The sequence below is a fragment of the Chaetodon auriga genome, chromosome 16, assembly GCF_051107435.1.
Source record: "Chaetodon auriga isolate fChaAug3 chromosome 16, fChaAug3.hap1, whole genome shotgun sequence".
Lineage (NCBI taxonomy): Eukaryota > Metazoa > Chordata > Actinopteri > Chaetodontiformes > Chaetodontidae > Chaetodon > Chaetodon auriga.
Genome location: NC_135089.1, coordinates 15,446,813 through 15,463,470, shown reverse-complemented (window position 1 = coordinate 15,463,470; position 16,658 = coordinate 15,446,813). Strand labels below are relative to the sequence as shown.

General features: G+C 44.0%; 1 protein-coding gene across 2 annotated transcripts in view; it reads right to left on the bottom strand.

Moving 5' to 3' along the window:
• The window catches only part of prkcbb (protein kinase C, beta b), a 91,219-nt gene extending 76,869 nt beyond the window's left edge, over window positions 1-14,350 (bottom strand). For both annotated transcript variants that reach the window (XM_076753172.1, XM_076753171.1), the window contains exons 1-2: window positions 13,892-14,350; window positions 12,231-12,262 (exon numbers count right to left, since the gene is read on the bottom strand). In XM_076753172.1, the coding sequence (XP_076609287.1) occupies window positions 12,231-12,262; window positions 13,892-14,070 (211 nt within the window). In that variant the 5' untranslated portion in view covers window positions 14,071-14,350. The remainder of the gene's footprint in view (window positions 1-12,230; window positions 12,263-13,891) is intronic.
• Window positions 14,351-16,658: the final 2,308 nt, after the last annotated feature.

The following is a 16,658-nucleotide window of genomic DNA, read 5'->3' as shown; positions in this document are numbered from 1 at the left end:
CTCTGTGCTGTAGGGAGGCAGCTATTGACACAGATAAGTATAGACGATGTTCCTCTCACAGAGTCACAATGAGTTAGCACCTATTCATGTGGTCCGACTATGCAAAAATGCAAACAGCCAACAAAACATTGGTTTATTGAGCTGTCATTTTGTATGACCTCGATCTTTGGAATACTAAAAAACTGTTACCGCTTCCTGACAAACAGAGGTAGGCTAAACTATCATCAGGAGACCTATGCTGATTATATAAATGACTAAATAGGTCTGTGAGTGCCTTCAAAATTAGTCATGTGACTGTTCCTAAATGAGTCTTGGATTAGGGTATGGCTAAGTTTAGGCAACTGAAACTAGTTGGTCAGTCAGGGAGAGGTCACCCTCAAGGTTTGAAGAAACCATGGAGAGAGAGGACAGTCAGTATCTATACAATTGCAAGAGGTCACTCACAGAAAAAGTGGGTGAGATCCTATAAGCGGAGTTTATAATGAACAACTAATTGATTGAGTGTGTTCTTCCTGGTTTCCTTCAAACTTTCCAACAGCAGATTTAAGGAATATTTCAAAGCATTTGTTGTTGACGGCACAGAAATCAGTCTTAACTTTCAAGATCTTTGCTTTTTAGTCATGCAAGTGGAGTGTCTCCTGGGATGGCAGTCTGTCAGTGGGTTGATGGCACCATCATCAAAGCTCGCATTTGGGTTTTTTTTGTGAAATGTCTCATCAACCACTCCATGAATTTCCATGGTACGTGGTACAGGCATTCATCAGAAGCATCTATGTAGGAAGCAGATGACAGTGTTGTCCACCCAAGTCCAAGATAGACAAGGATCGGCCTCTCCAGGGTCTTCATTAGGTGTGACGTCTGTTGAGGTCCTTGGGGTGCGGCGTTTACCACGCAGGATGTTTTCCACAGCAGTGACACTAGACAGGAGATGCAGTGGCTGTCGGCTGAATGTTGTGGGTGCAGATGATGGGAGTTGCAGCAGGAAGGACTGGACAGCAGGAGGGGCAGATGACTGATCAAATCTATTGAAGGGAAAATTTAGATCATTCACCCAATTTAGGTCCCCCACAGACTGGGTGTTGGGTTCTTTGTAGCCGGAGATGGTTTTAAGGCCTCTGCAGACTCCACTGAGGCTGTTCTGCTCCATCTGATCCTCCGTCTTCCTCCTGTGCCTATTCCCCCCGATTCTCCTCCTCACCTGTACATTCTTGATCTCTGCCTTATTTCATGGCCAAAGGATTTTTATTTTTATTATTTTTCCCTTGAGCAGAGTTTCTATGTCAGGCGCAATCAGGGGCTTGTTGTCATGTTTAACACCTCACAGTACTGGTGGGTACGGCATTCTCCATGCATGAGTTGATATAGTCCGTTATGCAGTGCTCCCCATGAGAATCACAAAGTACTTCCCACATAGTTGTATGAAAATGGTCCTTCAAAGCCTCATCAGCCCTGTTGGTCCATCTTTTCACCATGCGAGTTACAGCTGGCTGCCAGAGTACGAGAGGTTTGTACACAGGCAGGAGGCTGTGATCAGACCTTCCCAGGGGATGGAGAGGTGATGAGTTATATGCCTGCTTGGTGTTGGTATAAAATAAATTCAGCATTTTATTGTCTCTGGTGTAGCATGTAACATATTGAGTGAATGTGGGCAGAGTGGAGGATGGAGAGTGTGATTAAAATCACCAGAAATAAGGAGGAGGGCATGCGGGTGTTGTGTCTGCAGCCTGCTTATAATCGAGTGGATGTCATCACACGTGTCATTGTTTGCAGAGGGGCAATATAGACAGCTATAACATGCAAGATAACACCTCTGTCGGTAATATGGCCTCATGCTAACAGCTAACAGCTCAATATCCTTACTGCAGGGTTGCTATTAAATCGTGATGTGCCCACAGTTACACTATATATCATTAACAAATACTGCCAGCCCTCTTCCTTTCTTCTTACCGCTCTCCTTTGTCATCTACAAACAGTCCAACACAGCGTTCATGTCTGGAGTTAGCACAGTTAGCCATGTAAAAGCATAGCGCTACACTGCTTGTATTCCTTCTGATGAAGAGTCAGGGCTGCTAGCTTGTCTTTCTTATTGGTAAGACATCCGCAGACTCCCCGTGATGATCAAGGAGGGAACTGGTTCGTTTTTTCCCCTCCAAGCACAGCGCTCAGCCGCAGCATGGATTGTGTACGTGTGCAAGTTTGTTGTAAAAACTGGGTTCACACCTACCTACAATTCAAACAAAATGCAAGCCAGACTACCTTCAGATGTGGTCAGGCAGATCCGATCTCATTCCAACAAAGCATTTACAGCTTGTATAAGCATACGTTTTCCCTGATTCAGATAATGTATCCGGATACAGATTGCATTTTACTACCAGGTGTAAATGGGTCTTAGTCTTGTTTTCAGGATTATCAGATTTGATAGAACAAGATGTGACATTTCTTACTTTGTCAATCTGAGGAAGAAAAATTTACAGCTGCTGGAACTGGTGTCCACTCTTTTTTTGGTTTGTGTCTGTGTGCGCGCAGGCTGTGATGTCAAATAAGCTTGACCCACATTGGCTGTCTGATCCGTCCCGATATGTCTCCAAGGTGTCACCGTGGCAACGGGTGTACAATTGCCGCAAATGTCAGCAGCAAGGACAACCAAGCCCTGAAGGAGATACTGTGTCAATCTGTAACTGAAAGTCAGTACAAGCACGCACACACACACAAACAAACACACTCTCAGTGATCAGTCTTCAGATGTGTGAAAGTAGATCAGAGCAAAAGGAGTTGGCCCTCGCTGACAAAATTAGACTTTGTCACACACACACACACACACACAGACACACACACACACACTTGTGGAACAACACACACACACACACACACAGACACACACACACACACACACACACTTGTGGAACAACACACACACACACACACACACAGACGCATCAGATAGCCACCACTGATGGCTGATAAACAGAAATGGTGAGAACTTCTGTTTTATCATTGACTGCTTCACTCTCTCGCTCACTTCTCTATATAAGTATGCTGAACAAGGCGTACACACATATGCACAGTCTCTCACATTAGACCCACTCTCAAACATGCTCACGCACTGATAGATGCACACACGACAGCTCTTTAACACCCTCCACGTTAAACTGAGAAGAGGAAGCAGTCATGGGAGGAAACACACTGGGTGTTACTGTAGAATGACTGTCAGAAAAACTATTACTATCACTGTAAACAGCAGCGGGAGAGTGCATGCATGTTCAGCTAATGATTTTAAACAAAAAGACCTGTTTAATGCTCCAGCTACATTCCTTAATATTTGTGCATTACCGCCCTGTCTACTGTATTAGCTAATTAGTTTACTGCATTTTCAACTGCAATTAATTTAACGCTGCACAATTTTGCATGAATGAATTCTAATTGTTTTGACCTTAAGTTTAACCAGTAACCACTACTTGAACTCGTCCAGATTGTGGCATGTCTTCCACCACATTTACACTTACGCTGTACACAATCCACTACCGCTCTAATCTGAGTGCAGCAGTACAATAACATTCAAAACTCAATTCAATAAAACCTACACAGCGGCGTCTCCTCCACTAGTAATGATCAGAGTGAGCCTTCCCACCTAAAACATATGAATCATATTATGTTGTTGTGTGCCATGAGCACGAGCTGTTTAGGATGCAAGTTTGTTGTGTCTGAAAAGCACCAGGGGAATGTAGGAAAAATCAATACACTATAATGCTGCAATATTTTTGGCCCTATCAATAAGCCGACTGAGGCTCAATATCAGAGTTGTTATACACGCTACAGAGGCATGAAAGACGGCACAATGCTGTTATATAATACGGACTCTTAAAAATGCTGAAAATAATGCCCTTGACATACTGTTTGGATGAGGTCAGGGCTGAGGAGACGGACTTAAAGAACTCACATAATGCATCAACTGCATGTAAAAAGGTTTTGCTGTTACAATGAGGATTTGATGACGCAGGTTTTGAAAGCCAATAGTGATACTGGTATTTTTAGCCCTCGCTTTGATCCAGGCAGAAATATCTCAACATTTCTAGATTACCATGAGGTTTTGTACATTCATGGTCCCCAGATGACGAATCGTGCTGACTTTGGTGATCTCCTGACTTTACCTCAAGTGCAACCACAAGCTTGATAATTGTGGTTTTGACTGAAAAGTCTCAACAACTATTGGATGGATGTCCAATTTTGTACCAACGTTCACGCTCCCCTCAAGATGATATGTAGTCACTTTATTCAACCTCTGACCTTTCCTCTTGAGACACCACGGGTCAAACTTTCAGTTTGTTTTATGACCAAATAAATGCACAACTAATAACATTCCCATCAGCCTCAGTTTCACTACTTAGCATGCTAACATGCTAAATTAAGATGGTTAACATGGTAAAAATTATACTTGCTAAACATCAGCATGTTAGCAAGGTCACTGTGAGCATATTAGCATGCTGACGTTAGCAATTAGCTCAAAGCACTATTATGCATCAGTAAAGCCGCGCAGAGCTGCGCGCATGGCCGCAGACCTCTTTAACTGACAGAGTTATGTTTGTAAAGGTGGACAAGCCTCTAAAATAGCAGTGAGGCCATGTGACAAGAAAAACTGTCAATTAAAAAAAAATGCCATGCAAATAAAACTCTGCACAACTCAGGGTCTCACACTCACATCTACAAAAAACAGTCCCCCTACTTCACACCTCTGATGTGTTCTCATTAACAAGCATGCCTGATGTGGCGGATGCGAAATGCACAGCTCAGTCTATCACTTGCAGAATATGCTTCAGTAACTAGCTTCAAATAAACTGGTCCACAGAGGAGTTTTTGTGGCGTTCCAAACATGACTCTTATGAAATAATTTATGCCGCAGAAATAGATGGTCTAAGGAAAGGTTTTCACTGCAGGTTTTACAGAATGTTTTCAGATGTCTTATACAGATATGATAACAGATGTCTGACTTAACAGGATTACATTTTTTAGCACAAGACGACTACTGTTTTACAGATTACTGACAGGCACCAACCAACCAACAGGAAAACACAGCAAATTAGGAAGAGCTTGGAGTTCAGTTCAAGTATAAAGTGTCATTACGGACTTCAAGCAACTGAAAGTTTCTGAATTGGATTTCTGAATTGAAACCTCCTTTAAAAAGTTTTTTTTTTTTCAAGGTGAACTGAGACAGCAAGATAAGATCCAATCCAATTTTCCAACATGCTCACAGTGTTGCAATTAATGGATCTCTGATGCATTAGCATGTATTTCATATAGCAAGAGAAAGAAAAGAAAGTACAGTGTTTAAACCTTGCGCCTCTTGAACTGCAGGCAGTTCTGAGGGCCGGAGGATTGAGAACCCCACAGTTTCATATCTTTATTCTCCGATCAATGCTTTCTGTTATCTCAATAAACACCTCTGTCTGCCTCTGTCGCTTTTTAATCCTTTGCTTTTTTCTGGCGCTTTTCAACGTTCTCCCTTCACACCTACACACTCAGCCCTCCCTCCTCTTCCATCCCCCTCTCCACTCCCCCATCCATCCATCTATCTATCCATCCATCCCATTTGGTGGTACTCTCAGTGGAACACTTGGGCTATTTATAAAAGCATCAAAGCCCACAGCTTCCAACACACAGCCACTAGAGAGAAAGGGGGGAGATGGGAGAGCGAGGTGGAGGGGGAAGTAGGGAGCTGGAGGAATGGTGGAAGGAGGTGAGACGAACAAGGAGGGAGAAAAGCAGATGGAGAAGTGCTGAGAAAGACAGAACGATGAATAAGACAAGGGAAAGCGAGCTGGAGAGAAAGGGGTGAGAACAGAGAGACGGACAACAAGGGGAGAAGGTGAGGAAGAGAGAGAGAAACTGAAAAGGCAGAGGGAGTGAGATAGAAAGGAGAGAGCGGCGGGTCAAAAGAAATCAGGCAAACAAAGAGCTCAAAGGAGGTGGAAAAACAAAAGACTGGATGACAGAGTCAGATATGTTTTCATCCATTTCCCTTTGCTTCAGGAGCTCAGTGATACACCTCAGCATCAGCTCTGAGTCTGTTTCCCAGCGTTTCATGTGTTCATGCATGAGTGCCCGTTTTGTGTCCGTGCATGCACTTGTGCGATCCGTGTGCGTGCGTGCATGCACATGTGCATGTGTGTGTGTGTGTGTGTGTGTGTGTGGGAGGCGGGTTTTGGATCCGGAGACCTTCCGCCCACACGGGTTGAAGTTGCAGAAGCACCTGAGCTGCGTTCGGCACCGCCAACAGACACAGATGTTTGCAAATGTTCACTAACTCATTTGAACCTGAATAGGCTCATGAAAAGGCGGAAAACATATGATGTGAATCCAGAGGAACTGTGGGCACGGTGCCCAAAAGCTGCTTGCTGGTTGCTGGTGAAAGCGAGAGACATCCGATTAACGGAACACAAAAGACGGCATCAGTCAAAGGGAAGCTTGAATAGAGCTCTTGACTAGTGCTCTTTATAAATACATACATTTTCTTTTTGAAGAGTGCTAATAGCTGCAGCAAACAACACCTTCATGGGCTTGTTTTAGGTGCAATCTACACCCCGTGCCTACACCATTTTATCTCTGCCTCTTCTTCTCTCTCTCTCGCCTCTTTTCTACCTCTTCTTCCATGTCCATTTTCGCACCCACCACCTCTCTGCTCGAGTGTCATTCCAGCACACCTTTCTCATTCATTTCCCACCATCTGCCTTGTTTAATGTATCCTATATATTTTTTAGAACATATATATAGTTGTCCTCTGCCTGCAGGAGCCGTTTTGTGCAGTCCTCTTGATTAAGAACATGCTCGAATTCTTTTCAGTCGTACTAGGTTTTGCCTTGATGGCACCATCAGCAACAGCAGAGCAGCAGGCACAACAAGACCAATAAAAGGATTATATTTAGGGTGCTGAACTGAATGGTGGAATGAATACATTATGGAGAACTTACAGTGTGTGCACGGCTTCTACTCTGCCCGAATTCAGCCTTCCTCAGTCTCTCCCTTCATCAATTCCGCTTTTTTGAAACCCAGCCGTCTCTTCCCTATGTTCTCTATAAACTGTATCATGTGTCCTCAGTACAGTATGTTAGACATCACATCATGCTACACTGCAAGACCACAGAGAGAACAGCACTTTTTCTGTCATTGCTCTCGAAGGACACGTATCACGTCTTTCATCCTCCTGTTTTGCCTTACGCTCGCTATGAGCTACTTTCACTGGAACTTTCAAGGAAATCACATGTAATCCTCCTCTCCTTCCTACACCCTTCCCACTCACTTTCTCCCCCTTTTGTCTCTTCCCTCTATGAATTCCACCCCCACTTTTCTTTCCTTAGACTCTCTCGCCCTTCTCGTTTCACCATCCTTCTTTTCATACATCTCGATTTGTTATCCATCTGATTCTCTTTCCCTCCTTCTTCCCCTACTTGCCCTGTATCTCTCACTTCCTGCCACTCAGTCCCCCCTCCATGCCTCTCAAGCTCTCTAAAGGGATAATTTGTCCATTAAGTCTGTGTGGAGACAGTGGAGAACACTTGACAGCCTGTTACACACTGCAACCCAACTCATCATTAGCACACTCGTTTAGGAGCGCGTGCACAAAACCAATCACGTGGAAACATCAGAGCACACGCAGTCCTGCACAAACAGCCATTAAGGAAATAAGCGCTGACCGGCTCATTAAACAGAACATGAAGCACGTGCACACACAAACGGCCGCAAAGAAGTATTACATATAATCAAAACTCACACAAAGACACCACATTACATAACATGAGCTGCCACCGCCCTTTGAGTCCTACACTCTTTCTAGCGTATAGAAAACTAAACAGCAGAATCCCAGTGAGGCATTACAGTTTACTGTTTACAGCTTCGACAACACTGAGGCAGTGAGCTGCTCCGACCAGCAACGCTGTGCGAGTTACACAACATGCAAAATCCAGCCAGCCACACCGACACAAAGCCCCATTCCAACAGCTGGTTTTGGCTTTCTTCTTATTCTTCTTCTGCAGCATTCAGTCACTTTTCCCACCAATGAGGAAGATAAAGGTGTGGAGCGGATGGACAGATAATGTTCTTAAACTCACCTCCTACAGTCTTCTGTAGTTTTGTCCTGCGTTCAGCTTTGAATTTATTTTTAAGCTGTTAACTGTAGAGCATGTTCTCTGAACAGCAGATACTGATTGGAAATTTAAAGAGTTGCTGAAGTCAAATAAGGCAATTCAACACTCACGTTACTTCAGACAAGAAATATAAGTTCTACGCATCACATCAGCGGACTGTCAGAAGATCTAAAGAACATCAGATCAGGTCTGAAACACTGACAACAAAACTATCGACACCACATCCTTCTTAGGCACCACAAGCTGCTGCTGCTTCTGAAACCTGCTAAAGGCTGCCGTTAGGGGTGCAGCCCTCCACCCTCCTGCTGATTCTACAGCATGCTGTTTGGATTGATACAGAGTGGGACCTGTATGTCCTGCAGTATGTAAACATTTTCTTTTCATTGCTAAGCCCTGTTTATAAACCTGAGTGTTAAAAAAGGTAAGTGAAAAAGATATCTCATTGATTTAGCAGTGGCAAATCTAACTTCCTTATTTCACCCATGACGAGGCAGAATGAAGGCCAAGAGGAACAAGTGTCACAATATCAAATGCTACTGATGAAGCTTAGCTTGGTTGAACCTACATACATTTGCCTTGCATGTAATCTACATCAATCCAGGCCAACAACAGCAATGGACATGAAATCGTGGCCTTTTTTAGGTCAACCCTGCATGTCATTTGGAAACAGTGGCACAATGATCATTACGACCTCAACCATAATGATGGGACTTTGCATGAGAGTAGCTCAGCTACAATATATTTACAGTGATGGCATGCAGATGGCATAATAAGTGAGTTGCAGTATAACAAGTGTAACAGATGCTAAAACAAGCTCCCCCTTTTGGCTCACAAACACTTAAAGCAACAAAAACTGAGGGCAGGGTTTGTACAACTGTTTCACAGTAAAATTCAAGCACTTTCAAGGTACCTAAAACAAACATTTTCAAACTCTTGAGGCCTTTATCTGCACATCTAAATTGTTATAAGAAATGCAATAAGGTTTACAGAATTCCTTCATACCCACAGCAACCAATGTATATTTTCACTTTGTTTATTTTACTATCTGTTGATATTAACCTTTGCACAAACCCCATGAGGGGGTCAGAGGTCAAGAACGATTATCAGGTGCAAGAGACAACAACTAGAAGAGTGATCATTTCAGAGCGATTGGTGGAATATAACTTTAGGAGCTAAGATCTGATCCAGGTAACAAGCGTACAACCAATCCATAAACACCATGTGAGACAGCGCTGACACTGCTGACACAGACAGAGGAGCAGCAGCGTACACGGCACGGCAGGTCTTACTGATGATCTGACCTTTCATTCAAAGACCTGCAAATCATGCACATGATTTCTCTCACACTGTGTTTGGATTATCCATACAGTAACAAACTACAAACTTCATCTCTGTTATCATCTCCACTCACCGATAAATTCATCTCATCATAAACTATAACGTATCACGCTGCCTACACATGAACACCGTCTGTTCTGTGAGAACTGTGTGACTGTCAAACAAACACGACCATGTAAACCCAAGAGGCAAAGCACACCCAAACACTGTGTGTGTGCGTGTGTGCGTGTGTGCGTGTGTGACCTTGCAGAGGAATTCCCTTTCTCCCAGAGCTCTAGGGAAGCGATACCCAGCCCCAGACGGACAAATGGGTCGAGAGCAAGTCTTAACACACACACACACACACACACACACACACACACACACACACACACACCTGATGACATGTGGTAAATGCAAACTGTTGTCACACGCTCACACACACTAAGCAAACGCACATACATAGGTTATTTTGGGGAGCAGCTGAAGCTGGCACAGGTTCCCTCTACCTCCTTTATCCATCCAGCCATCTACCGCTGCCCTCCTCCACATGTGCCCCAACACACCTGCCTACAACCAGACCCCTTCCCCTCCAGAGGCACTGCGGGTCCCCACAGTGGAGCGGATGCGTCCCCTAAAGGAGACTATTGACCCGTTACCTATAGACATGGGCTAATTACCAGCTAACCCACTGCTGTGTTGAACAGCACCTCTTCCATCCTGCAGCATATAGACGGTTGCGTCTGACTATTTCACTGTTGCTAGGAGACATGAAAATCCTTGAACACATCCAGTTGGCTGTTGATACAAGTGGAAAAAACACAGACTTAAAGTAAATTGATAAAAAAAAAAAAAAACACAAAAGCCCAAAGTACCACAGCCTTTTCTGTCAGCTGGATATGTCTCTCTAATAGTTTGTCATTTCCTGTGGCGACTAGTACAAAACCCTGCTGAATCTGTCTCCGCTGTACAGTTTGAACACGGTGGATGAAAGACAGTGAGGAAGAGGAGAGAGAAGAAAAGCAAAGTGGATCAAGTTTTCTCCATCAGTGTGGCTTATCAGATAGCACCAAGAGCTACAGAGCCTATGAGCTTCATCAGTTGTATCCGCAGATGAAACCAAACGATTTCAGAAGCCGTTTGTCATCGCAGGAAGTGAACTGATGCACAATGAGCTAACTTTAACTTCTGACTTTCATCCTCCATTAGAGCGCAGAGAGAAGAATTCTGAGCGCCCTGACAGGACGTTTCTGGCTCAGTTTTTCACAGAAAACGTTTTGATATGTCACAGCAGAAGGAGCACAGACGTAAAGAATAAAATGAATGAAGCTGCTTTTTCAGTTTCAGGATTCTGGTATGACGTACGCTGGCTCACTGACACACTATCAACGCTGACTGTTTTTAGTAACACCTGTGCTTTTCTTACTATGAAAAGTCTTATTATATCTTTGACATTTGTAAAAATAAACAGTATTGACTATACGACTGGGATTGTTTCATGCTGAATCACTTCCTTCCACATCCTCGGTCATCTTCCTACTAGCCGTACTTATATCTACACCTACAGTGAGCTCCACCGTGAATCAAGCACCAAAGTCCTGCCTCCACTTCCAGACTTGCCTCTGTTGCACTATTAACACTGGTTCTTGAACCGCTTCCGTTCAGGATTCTTGGAACCAGCCCGCGTTCCCACCAGTTTTGAGCGGAACCATTGTAATCAAGGATGTGTCATCAATGGAGGCCGTTGCATAATGCACAACGGAAGTAAACAGTAGTAGCAAGATGGCAGATGGCATTGATTCCCTGCACGCTTTTGTTCTGTTATTACAGATATTTGTTTTTATACAAAAAACAAGCATGGACCTGCTACTAATGACTGCTGTTGCCTTCTCCATGCCATCTTTCCAAAATGTATGATATGACACAGCAGCTGATGTCACACACAGAAAACCTGCTGTCCTTCAACTTTTCAGGCTCTGACCTGATTTCATTTTGATCAAAATGCTCCAAACAGATGAAAATGAGGCACGTGAAGCGGAACGGAACCTGTTTCATGTTGGAAAATGTGTTTTCCCACAGAGATCCTTTAGCACCCAACACTAACACAACGGAACATATATTTTAATGTGCTGGAATTCACTTCTTTCTTTTCATCTGGATTTCTTTTGGAGTAAGAGCGTCATGATGTTGTTCTTTGTTCCCATCAAATACCAAAGAGCTGCAAGACTACTTTAAACCTCAATGCTTTGAATAAACTGCACCCTGAGGAGGTTGACTGGCCTGTCAAGCTAGTGATGTTTTGAATCAGGATTTGAGCTTTGGAAATGGTGTTCATTAAATCCCCTTAAAAATAATGCCAGTGAATGAACAATGGCATGCCCTCCTTTTCAAAAAATTGTAGTCGTTGTGGAAACAAGTGAAACAAGCGCTCATTCATTTCAGAGGAGTGGAAGAAAGGAAACCAACTAAATGAGTTGCTGTAGAGGATAAAGGAAAAGAAATGAAGACAGGTGGAGAAAAAGAAGGCTGGGGAAGGAAATGACAAGGGTGAGGAAGAGAGGAAAAGATGGGAGGCTAAAAAGGGAGATGAAGTATGAGAGGACTCGCTAAAAGAGAAAGAGATAATTAGAGTGGACAAAACAGAGGCAGAGTAAACAATGAAAGAAAGTCAGAGCGACAAAGTTAACATCCAATCATTCAGCAATGGAGCACCTGTTAGCAGTGTGTGTGTGTGTGTGTGTGTGTGTGTGTGTGTGTGTGTGTGTTTACTTCACCTACCTTGACACTGGAATCCCTGCTTGCCAAAACCCCTGCGGAGAGAACATACACACAGAACAGGTTGAACACTGTGCAGGCACAGGCGTGTGTACGCACATACAGCGCTCTGCCTCTCTCTCTCACACACACACACACACACACACACACACACACAAAGAAAGAACTTAAAAAGGAGTTCTGAAACCCTCTCTATTCGCCTCAAGACATTTGTGCAGAGAAAAAGGTCAAATACTGTCTGCCGTTTGTGTGCGGCGTGAAAGCTTTCCATACAAAACAGCACAAATTAAACACACACGCACGCACGCACACACATAAGCTGAAGTGTGCAGGCAGCCAGGACATTCGATTATTGTGTGTGCAGTACAGCACATGCATGGAGGTCAGCTTTGGTCCACTCACACGTGAACTCACACACACTGTTCTGTGAGGCAGGGCTACAGCTGCCCCAAGGCTAAATGGACAACCACACCCAGTCAATGGTATGGAGTATGCTGGGATGCCTGCAGGTGCGCGCACACACACACAAACACTCAGGCACGCACGCTCATACACACACATTCGGCCCCGCTCATTTTCATATTGTGGCTACAAATAGATAATCTCTAGGGGTGTGAAATCACTTAGTGCTCTCATTGTTCTTTTTCATTATGCTTATTGACCCAAATAGGCAGAAAGATAGATAGAAGGGTGCACAGTGTTCCTCTATTTAGGAATATTTACAACCAGTGAGACCATCCCATTTGAGTCACATGAACACACACACACAGGCACACACAGACACAGACACAGACACACACACACACACACACACACACACACACACACACACACACACACAACCTTCTAGGTCAAATTATTTAGCCATTCACAAATTAAAAAGCCCATCACAGAACTTAAATAATGGCCGTTTTGGGAATAGTGCACAGCGCAGATAATAATAAACGGCACAAATTAGGCCAACAGAGCCGGAAACTCTTTTAATAGCCCCAGCGCTGTCACTGTCTAGTAAACCCTGGTGGGCTGCAGGGTGACATGTCTGCGCAGGTGACTGAAAGGAGAAAATGAAGAGGAGGAAGGCTGAGGTGGTGTCAGTGTTTGACCCATGTGAAAGGCCGTTGCTTTGGGGAAACATGGATGTGCTCTCAGTTCCTTAATGCCATCAAACAATGGTCTGCAGCTATTCTTTTTCATGGGCGCATCCCACATATCTATCCGTCTTCCCTTCTGCCCTACCTTACACATATAGCATCAACAAGTACAAGAATAAGGCTGAAATCGATGTGCAACCAACCAGTGCAACCCTCCCACTTTCTCTATCCCTTCTGTAACTTAATGATGTAATACAATCAAACACTGGAGTCTACAGCCATTTTGTCTTTTTCATATCAATAGCTCTAATTTCTCTCTCTCTCCTGTTCTCATTTAAACATTGAATTCACTAAACCATGAACTAAATTGAACTAAAGTTGCCTCCTTTCTTTATAATCCACCTCTCCACTAATCTAAAAGCAGCATTTTTTTTAAACAATGCATCATAACTCATATCTTTATCTTTCTTCCTCATATTTTAAACACAAAGAGAAGCAATAACCCATCTGAAATCACTCAGCTGTCTACAGCGGCTCTGCAGCCCTCCATCCCTCCCTGGGTGCGCTCCTCACCAGATGAAGTCGGTGCAGTGGCTGCAGAAGGTGGGCTGCTTGAAGAAGCGCGCGATGAATTTGTGGTCCTTCACTTCGTGCACGTTCTTCTGGCGGAGGGCTCCCTGGCGCGCGAAGCCCCGCATGGGCTCGCGGGGTCCGTCCTCCCCGTCGCTGTTGGCCGCCGCCGAGTCTGCCATTCTCCGACTATCTGTGTCTTTCTTCGCACTTTAACTGACCGACGCCAAGTTGTTGGTACCTGGGAGCGTTTCTGGGGGTGCAAAAGTCGCCTCTCGTGCGCTGTTCCGAGTTGAGGAGTTCAAAACTGCGGCGTTGCGATCAGCTGATATTTGTCTTTGGGTAGTTTGTTTGGGCTTTTGCCGTCTTGTCTTGGACCTGGATAGACTGGCGTACGCTGCGCTGCGCTCTCACTCTGTCCGCTTCCTCCTTTTCTTCAGAGCGCTCAGAGAGGTGACTACCAGAGAGAGAGAGAGAGAGAGAGAGAGAGAGAGAGAGAGAGAGAGAGAGAGAGAGAGAGAGAATGGGGGTTGAGAGCGAGAGCGAGAGAGAAAGAGCAATTTTAACGACCTCACTTCCTGACATTAAAGGTAAGTGTTATTTGGAGAGTCTGTATAACTGTAAAAGCTCATTTATCTCTCATCTCTGACACTTTTTGCCTAAAAGTGCAGTTTAATTAATTCAAACTACAACTCTGAAATAGCAAACATCCACAAAGCTGGATTCGCCTGCATATTTCAACAGGACCTGTATTATGCAATAGGAAAATTTGCACCCCGGTCTCATCGATTTCTCTTGTCAAAGGCGACGTTAACTTTTGAAGTGTTACAGCTGCAGAGCGTGTGATTGAAACGTGTGCTGATTTCTGTTCATGATGGGAGTTCATCCTCTGTGTGATGTTATGATGAGGCGATACATCGGAGCATTTGACAGAAGATCAAGTGAGGGATTGTTAGTGGATTAAATAACCAAACCGTCTTTGGATAATCCTGAAAAATTAAATACCTGACAAATCAACTGATTTGTGTCACATTGCATCTCTCCTGGAAATGAAAGGAGCAACACTAACATGACCATTTGCACACTGACTGTTATGGTTCCTGTTGTCCACACTGATTGTCAGTGATGGGGAACAAAATCCACAGCCCTCAGTCTGTGCAGACATGCTTTCCAAAGGTCAGGCAAAGTGAATATGAGCCAATGTGGTGATATTAGCATACAAAAAGGGAACTTTGTACTAAAAGCAGCGCATATTTGGACGATTGATTCATGTGACTCAAACTGCAAAAGCAGAAAAATTCATTTATGCACAAAACGAGGAGTGTAAAGTAATGTTTTGTCCCCCATCATCCTCCATCGCTTCAGGAGCAAATTTCTGTGCTGCCGGTGTGGACAGGAGGAATAATTACAGTAAGCAATAATCCTTTCAATGTGCATAATGGCATGTCAGCTTTGTATTAAGATACACTTGAAAAATTGTGCACCTGTCCTTTAATCATAATTTTAAGGATACAGGGTTGCACAGTGGTCCCAAAAATCCAGTATTGGAAATGGTCTAAAAGACCTTGCGATACTAAAGCAATAGATATCTTAGTATTAACAGTATGGCATCGCAGCTGACATATTTATATTGTCACATGGTGCATATCAGCTGATTAGACTTGGCTGGCATTCAAGTGGTAAATGTCAGACAAGTAAGTCCTCGTCACAGACCCCCAAACAGCTGCATTACACCACAGAACTCCTGCCTTGAACTCTGTCAAGGACTGCAGACTGAAGCACGTTTAGTATGTGTTTGAAATGTCCGTTATGTGCTCAAACATGCTCGCCTTTGCATGTAAAACAATGATACATGCCGCATCTTCCGGTTTTAAGACTCACTTTTATCTGGGGCAAGTTATGCAAGGACAGTATATGGAACAGGAGAATAAACGTCATCCCTTAAATTAGCAACGTATACAGCCAACAGCAAACACAAAGAGTGACTTTCAATATTTGGGATTGGAATGTTCATTTTCTATGTCCCATCTGAGGAAGGAAAAACACAGACTGCCCTCGCTTTAAGTCTGAGTGCTGGCATTGGAAGCACGCACAGTTGCTGAGTTCTGACTCATCTTAAGACTTTTGCTTTCAAAGGGATTTTGGAGGATCATCATCTGCGATTGTTGGATGAATTTCATGTCACCAAGTTTCCCGAGATGCATTTAAGGCACTAAATTCCATGACTTCCTGAGTCATTTGCTCAGTGAATATGATGCTTCATAGAAAGAGCCAAGAAACCTATTTAACCACCTGCACCTCTCAGTGTAGTAAATGCAGAGGCATGAATATGTGAGGCGTGATGACAGTGATGCAGGGACATGATGAGGTGAATGATTGTTACTGTGAGTGTGAAGCACGACATCGCCGCTGACAACAAGTAAACATACTTAATGGCTACATAGCTTTCATATATGCACATACAGCAAAGTAGTATTGATCTCCCACCTGTTTTAAGGCTACAGAATCTGATTTCGGGACAGTGACAGCCATCATCCCAACTGGTCCATGCCGTGCACACACACACACTCACACACATCATGGCAGTCAGCTGGCAGTGAATGACCTAGATGAGATTGATTTAGCTGCAGGACAGAAAACAGTGTGTGCAGCTCTCCCTGGTCTCATCAATACAAGGTTTACCGAGATCTCCGTTTTCCTAACCTTTCTGCTCCCTGTTACCTCGCTTCATCGCTCGTCCAACCTGGAACATTAGAGGCACACATACCTG